This window comes from Amblyomma mixtum, chromosome 5, assembly GCF_055824585.1.
Source record: "Amblyomma mixtum isolate Tamu chromosome 5, ASM5582458v1, whole genome shotgun sequence".
Classification (NCBI taxonomy): Eukaryota; Metazoa; Arthropoda; class Arachnida; order Ixodida; family Ixodidae; genus Amblyomma; species Amblyomma mixtum.
Genome location: NC_143016.1, coordinates 192,640,837 through 192,648,204, shown reverse-complemented (window position 1 = coordinate 192,648,204; position 7,368 = coordinate 192,640,837). Strand labels below are relative to the sequence as shown.

The 7,368-nt window shown below is 42.5% G+C and overlaps 1 protein-coding gene and 1 long non-coding RNA gene across 3 annotated transcripts; both read left to right on the top strand.

Moving 5' to 3' along the window:
• Window positions 1-601: 601 nt before the first annotated feature.
• Window positions 602-1,380, top strand: LOC149345288 (uncharacterized). Of its 2 annotated transcripts, none has more exons than XR_016282825.1 (5): window positions 602-708; window positions 834-881; window positions 1,007-1,054; window positions 1,176-1,223; window positions 1,349-1,380. It is a non-coding gene; the product is annotated as an uncharacterized LOC149345288 (long non-coding RNA). The 2 variants fall into 2 exon arrangements; XR_016282826.1 differs by having other exon boundaries at window positions 1,119-1,223; window positions 1,349-1,377.
• Window positions 1,381-1,464: 84 nt separating this feature from the next.
• Window positions 1,465-5,887, top strand: LOC149345287 (BEN domain-containing protein 5-like). Its single transcript, XM_089542821.1, has 6 exons — window positions 1,465-1,486; window positions 1,690-1,737; window positions 2,132-2,179; window positions 2,763-2,836; window positions 4,231-4,453; window positions 5,778-5,887. Exons 1-6 carry the CDS (start codon window positions 1,465-1,467, stop codon window positions 5,885-5,887), a joined length of 525 nt encoding a protein of 174 aa, XP_089398947.1.
• The last annotated feature ends 1,481 nt before the right edge of the window (window positions 5,888-7,368 follow it).

The following is a 7,368-nucleotide window of genomic DNA, read 5'->3' as shown; positions in this document are numbered from 1 at the left end:
GATTTGAATGCCTCTGAAGCTCTTTACTTGTAATATCTGCAGGACAAGCCTCGGCGAGCGTTGCATCCCCACAGAGCAAAGTTCAGCATGGTAAAGAGCGTACGTTGTTGGGCTAGTCGGTCAATCATGGTGAATATAAGGGGGGTGCTGCGCACAAAAAGACAAGGACAAGAAGATAACACAACAAGCGCAGTTGTTGTGTTATCTTCTTGTCCTTGTCTTTTTGTGCGCAGTACCCCCCTTGTATTCATCAACATGGTAAGGTGTATACATTCTAAACACGTATTGGTTTGTTGACATGGAGTTTGCTGGTGGCAGTTTCATGACATTTCAGGACATGTGTTTGTAAGCAGAATCTGTCAACTTCTTGAACCTAGAGAGAGAACACTGTTTAGTTGAACCGAGTCAATTTGAGATTTATCAAAATGGTACAGCACCGTTGCATTACCATGTAGGCTGACAAAGATGACATGCTTAACTCCTTGAAAGTGAGGCTAAACTGAAAGTGCTGACGCAAGTATACCTTTCACTGGCAAGACTTTGCACGGCTGCTTTGTCTGATGTGACCATGCAACAGTCGGAAGTACTGGCATGCCTTACTGCAAATAATTATGGAAGAGATATTCCTCCGCCGCTCCTTATTACTTGCTGTTCCTGCAGGACAAGCCTCGGCGAGCACTGCTTCCCTGGAGAGCCCAGGTCTGCTTGGTAAGATACTCTTTCATGTTTTGGGTTTAGTGGCTTGACAATTTTGCACTGTTTTGGATTGTAGTCGTATGTTGGGAGAAAAAAGCCTCGGTAGTTGGCTAACTTATTACTTGCTGCACCTGCAGGACAAGCTTCAACGAGTACTGCTTCCCTGAAGAGCCCAGGTCTGCTTGGTAAGATACTCTTTCATTTTTTTGATTTAGTGATCGGATAATTTTGCACTGTTTTGGATCGCAGTCGTATGTTGGGATAAAAAAGCCTCGGTAGTTGGCTAACTTATTACTTGCTGCACCTACAGGACAAGCTTCAACGAGCACTGCTTCCCTGAAGAGCCCAGGTCTGCTTGGTAAGATACTCTTTCATTTTTTTGAATTAGTGATCGGATAATTTTGTACTGTTTTGGATTGCAGTCGAATGTTGGGAGAAAAAAGCCTCGGTAGTCGGCTAACTTATTGCTGTACCTACAGGACAAGCTTTAACGAGCACTGCTTCCCTGGAGAGCCCAGGCCTGCTTGGTAAGATACTCTTTCATTTTTTTGATTTAGTGATCGGATAATTTTGCACTGTTTTGGATTGTAGTCGTATGTTGGGAGAAAAAAGCCTCGGTAGTTGGCTAACTTATTACTTGCTGCACCTATAGGACAAGCTTGAACGAGCACTGCTTCCCTGAAGAGCCCAGGTCTGCTTGGTAAGATACTCTCTCATTTTTTTTATTTATTGATCTGATAATTTTGTACTGTTTTGGATTGTAGTCGTATGTTGGGCGAAAAAAGCCTCGGTAGTCGGCTAACTTATTGCTGTACCTACAGGACAAGCTTTAACGAGCACTGCTTCCCTGGAGAGCCCAGGCCTGCTTGGTAAGATACTCTTTCATTTTTTGGTTTAGTGACATGACAATTTTGCACTGTTTTGGATCATAGTCGTAAGTTGAGAGAAAAAAGCCTCGTTAGTTGGCTAACTTATTACTTGCTGTACCTGCAGGACAAGCCTCGACGAGCACTTCTTCCCTGGAGAGCCCAGGTCTGCTTGGTAAGATTCTCATTGTAGTCCCGTGTTGGTTGGTGATCTGAAAATTTTGGTCTGCTTCAAAATATAGTGTTCATAAGCTGAAGCCGACTTGCCTGGGAAAGTTTGCTTAATGCTTGAAAGCTAATGAGCATCAGACCAATTTGATGTTGCTGAGAAATACTTAGCACCATTGCACGGTCCATGCAGTACGAAAAGAATGCCATGATTAATTCCTTGAAAGCAACAATACATGAAAGCACTTTCTGAAGGCTACCTGTTCGTTTTACTGCCAAGGCTTTGCACGGCTTCTTTGGCTGCTATAGCCATGCAAGTCTGGAGTGCCTGCGTGCCTTATTGCAGGTAATAGCGGAAGAATAACACATCTGGAACACCTTTTTACTCACTCTATCCGCAGGACAAGGCTCGACAAGTGCTGGTCCCCTGGAGAGCCCAGGTCTACGTGGTAAGATTACTCGATTGTTGGTTTGGTGATTTGACAATTTTGATCCACTTCAAAATATTGTGTTTATAAGCTGAAGCCGACTTGCCTGGGAGAGTTTGCTTAATGCTTAAAAGCTAATGAGCGTCAAATAATTTTGATATTTCTCAGTTATTTAGCACCATTGCATTCTCCATACAGTGGAAAAGAAATGCTATAACTCCTTTGGAGTGAGAATAAATGGAACGCTTTCAGAAGATTACCTTTTCTTCGCATGACTTTCCATGGTTTTTTTGCCTAATATAGCCACGTAACTGTCTAGATTATCTGCACACCATAGTGCAAGCTTTAAGTGAAGAGCAACGCCTCTGCAACTACTTTTTACTTGTGTACCTGTGTTACAAGCCACGACGAGCACTGCTTTTTTATATCAGTTTCGGAGTAGGGGTACCACATGCAGTGTTTGAATATTCCAGCCCCTATGAAAAAGTTAAGTATAAGAAGTTATGTTAATTGATCATTTTGTGGTTTGATCATCCCTGTGCATGCACATTTTATACTTTTTTTTGGTGTTCAAAACAACAAGTCAATTTTTGTCTTGGTGCAGGAGAAGAAGACCATGGCGACTGCCCTGTCACTGAAGCTGACATACAAGTGGGCTCTACAAGGAATGATGTAAAAGTAATCACATTTCTTTTTTACAAGCAAGCATGTAAACATCTGGTGGAGATGGTGTTCCATGGCTCCCAGTTTTACTGAAAGGACTATGCTTTAAAATATAAAACATCTTGTCAGTTTAAATGGGACGACAAATTTCTTACAGTCTAAAGTAGGCTTTCTGAATTATTATAGATAGATGCGAACAGGTATGCAGACAGCTACAGTATTCATTTTAAATGAGCCTCAGGGGAGCATTTATGGAGGGAGGTGGTGGGGCATTGGTAAATTTCACATAAGGAAACCATGCAGAACACCATTTTTTTTAACAAAAGGCTAAGAAATACATGACTAATATGTGACCGCTGCCCCAAGACAGCGCCGTAATTCGGACCTTATGTTAAATTAAGCCTACTCAATAACATTTTGAGTCTGCTAAATTTTTTGTTTAGTGTTAAGATTGCATAGGTCAGGAAGATAGCATCTCTAAGGGAATAACCTGTAGCACAAGCATATTAATTGCTGCTTTTCTATGTGGCAGAAGACTTCAAGCTGCTAATTGGGTGCTTGCAAGGAGAGTTAATTTGTCATACTGAATTGCTGTTTCATGTGAGGAGTAAATTTACAAAAGCCTCTCCTGCATTTTTAACCTGCTGTCAGGCACTATAGTTATGCAGCTGGTAGGCCTGTTCACAACACAGGTGCATTGATCATGCTTAAACTGCTAACAATGTCCAATGTATTGAGCAAGTTGCATAAGTCCGTGTTATCAGTGGTGTGTTAGCTTTGAATATTTTGGGGCCAAATATAGAATCCACTTTCTCCTTAACTATATTGCTCAAAGACAAATTTAGGCAGTGGCTTTTGCATTCATGTCTAAATTGGAACACTATTTTTCTAAATAACCCGTAGTAGCTTTTTCTGATTGACAGCTCAAGCTTTCGTGGAGTATGGAATTTGGAGCAATGTTTTGTCATATTACGCGCCGGTGTTGTTATTGGAGTTTGAAGTCTTATGTGGGCAATACACTAATGTGACGCTTGAAAAAAGTGACAATGCAGCACTCTAAAAACTCATAAGGTGTGGTAGAACTGCTTTCATATAGATACTATTGTGATATTCATGACTTCTGCATTTTTCGTGCTCCATACCCTGAGACTCAGGAGAAAACAGTTGTCCAGCCTTTCATATTGGCTTTGAGGGGACTATACAAAAAGTGCTAAATAACGTGAGAGTTTTTGTTTTGCGTCATTGTCAAGTGACCGTAACTCGCCATCATATGCTAGAGTACTATGTAATGCTTGATGGTGCTCCTGAAAGCTCCTCTGTCACGGTATTTATAGCCTCAGAGCACAGAAAGAGGTCTCAAAAAATAGGCCGCAGGAAAGTATTATTCGCTGTGTGCACATATTTTGCAGATCTATGCTGGAAGCGGTGCCTGGGTGGAGCCACAGGTGTGGACTAGGCTCTTCCAGGCGCCATCTGACTCAATGTTCTGCCGGATGGCAGCTCAGGTGTACTGGAGTACAGAAGACTTAAAAAACAGGAGTGTCACTGGAACTCTCTCAAACAGAAGCCTGTCTCTGGGCAAAACAGAGCCAAAGCCTGCATTGACGCCGCAGAAGCTGACTTCTCTGAAAGGTATGTTGACCCTTTGGTGACTCTTTTCCTTTGTGTCTAGCATTGCTCAGTTAGTAAATGGCCACGTAACAATACTTTGGAACCTAAACTTCTCACCATACCTCGTCGGCTGTGAGCTTTGGTACAGAAGGAAAAATGTTTTAATGACTGCACTTCAGGATACAACTTGTCTACAGGTTATTTACAAACACTAGGTAAGCAGGAAGCTGTTTGCTGGAACTGGTCACATTAAATGCATCATCATTTCCATCATCGTGTACGTGCAAAGTATGCTAATAAAATTGGAATTAAACAAATTTAAGAAGTCATGACAGACCCATTGTTCAAGGAATTGTCGCCACCGGACAACACTGCTTATAGTTCACAGATCCAGAGCTGTGTCCTGTAATTAATCGCAGCTCACTCACTTTTAAAGTTATCATGTGTGCATTCTTTTCAATGCAGAACACTGCGCCATACCACAGCAGTTAATGAACCTGGTTTTGCAGCAAGCTGTATTACTTAAACTTGTTCTTGTGGTCTTAACTAAGAATTCATTGTATTCTGCCCATAGTTATTATTGAAGCATTAAATGTTTGTCCGTGTCTGAGCTTACAGAGATACGGAGGAGAAATTGAAGTTGGCCTAGCTGGATTTAGCTCAGCAGTTTGAGATTGAGTTCGTATATTTTTAAGGCTTCTCATAAATTTGTTGTGGTGTGTGGAATTTAACGTCTCAAGGTTATTCAGCCTATGAGGGATGCTGTAGTAGAGTGTTCTGGAATAATTTTACATCGCCAGAAGTGTTAAACCTTTACTGACATCGTCCACCACATGGACGCCTTTTGCATTTTGCCTTCATCGAAATTGGGTGGCCGCGGCTGGGTTCAAGCCTGAATACTCAGGCTCGGTATCTGAGAGCCTAACCACTAAGCAACTACAGCTAGTCCTTCTCATGAATATGTCGCAGTCTGCACTGACTATCTAAAAGCTCTTCACCGCGTCGAATCATCTCAGAAAAAAGTTTCTACCTTGCAGAGTAACATGATGGTGCTTTTATGCTGCCACTATTTTGTCAGTTTATTGTGTAAAATGTATGTTGCCAAAGGCAAAGTGCTACAATGCACTTGTATGAACCACGAGTGGCTATTGTGTTCCAGACTGGGCTGGCCTTTTGTCACAAAGCACTTTTTTCATTTGGCTATATAGAATGCACTATATGCAACTTTGAAACTGCAGACCTTGACTGCATTGGGCTTCTTTGCTTTACTTCTTCTTTTGAGAGTTGCTTGTGGAAATCTTTCTGTAATGCCCATCATTGCCCTTAATATTTGTTCTTTCTGCAGCTTTATTCCGCCTCTACATGGGGGACACAAGCCCAGATGAGCCATCAAAACGCCTGAACGCGGTGCGCAAGCATCTCGCTCAGAAGCTGGGTGACGTACAGCGCAAATAGTGTGCAACATAATGAAGGTGTTCTGTGAATTTTTTTGTGACTGTCATCTAGAGACACACATTTTGTTTAAAAGTTATTGCACAATTTATTTGCAGCATGCAGAAATAATTTTTATTCCAGTTTGTCCAAGTTCTCCTTTTCAAGTATTCAGATAATCGTTTTAAGCTTGTCCAAAAATACCAGCAGGATTGTGTGTTGACACAACGTGAAGGTGCCATGGTCACGTGTTTGCGTGAGCTTCATGCTCACGGGCCAACAAGCCTTCAGGCATGCACAAAAGCAGGCCAATACCAGTAGGCCGACACCAACAGGTCAATACCAGTAGGCTGATTCCAGTAGGCCAACACCATTAGGTCCAACACCAATAGGCCCGACACCAATAGGCCCGACACCAATAGGCCCGACACGAATACGCCCAACACCAATAGGCCGAACACCAGTAGGCCCAACACCAGCAGGGTCCCAATTTACGGATTGCCAACAGACCTACAACCTGTTGGATTCTCTGATAGGGTAGACTTTGACAGCGGATTATTTATACAGAAGAAATAGATTTGTATTGGCTCCAGTATTGCGCCGGTTCTGAGCAATATTTTCCTTTCAATGATTGATCGAAGTGTGAATCAGCAGTTTGAAGGTTTTAAGGTACGTTGATGATTTTTTAATCCTTCTAAGTAAACAGGACAAAGAGTCCTACTTAGGCACAGTTAACGAGATTCAAAGAATTTTTAGCGAGAACGGAGAAGGGTTGGAATTTGCACAGGAGCAACCGGAAAATGATAAATTACAGTTCTTAGACCTAGAACTTTCCATAACCAATGAGAGATTGTGCTGGATGTACCACCCTCGTGCCCAGAAAGGATTCTTGTCGTATAAATCGGCGCACTCTAAGACAGGGAAGCGAGCTATTGACATTTCAGGTTTAAAGGCCGCCATTACGAAGTCCTGTTGCCATACCATGGAAACAAGCTTCCAGTTTCAGATGGTAATGCTTCAGGATGCAGGTTTCCCACAGTCTGTCCTGACAAGTGTGGTGGAGTCCCTTCTTCATAGCTTAAAAGGCGTGGAACGAAAGCAGCCTAAGCTTGTTGAGGAAAGAATTAAGCCAGAAGTGGCTCCTTACTCCCACCGCGTTGCCTATAATCTGAAAAAAGTTGCATCTAAATTTAAGGTTCCAGTAGTATTCTCTGCTCCCTATAAGCTAGCCTCGTTGTGTCCTCGTGTCAACTCGGAAAAAAAGAGGAAAAAAATCCTGTGGAACCCGACATACCCGTAGGTACGTGGAATGCAGCGAAAGGGTTATATATCAGATCCCACTCACATGTGGAAAAGTTTATGTTGGACGAACGGGGCGTTGCCTGAATGATAGGTTGAGGGAGCATGAACGTTCGATGGGGACTGGAACAGGTTCGAATCTGCCTCTTCATTGCAAGGACTCTGAACTAAACTCTTGCCGGCTCATTCTTGAGAAAACCGTTGTT

Excerpts from the sequence above, each read along its gene's own strand:
- LOC149345287 (XM_089542821.1), top strand. The coding sequence starts at position 1,465 with ATGTTGGGCGAAAAAAGCCTCG. Across the intron at positions 1,738-2,131 it reads GGAGAGCCCAGGTCTGCTTG|GACAAGGCTCGACAAGTGCT; the intron begins GTAAGATTCTCA and ends CTCTATCCGCAG. Across the intron at positions 2,837-4,230 it reads CTACAAGGAATGATGTAAAA|ATCTATGCTGGAAGCGGTGC; the intron begins GTAATCACATTT and ends CATATTTTGCAG.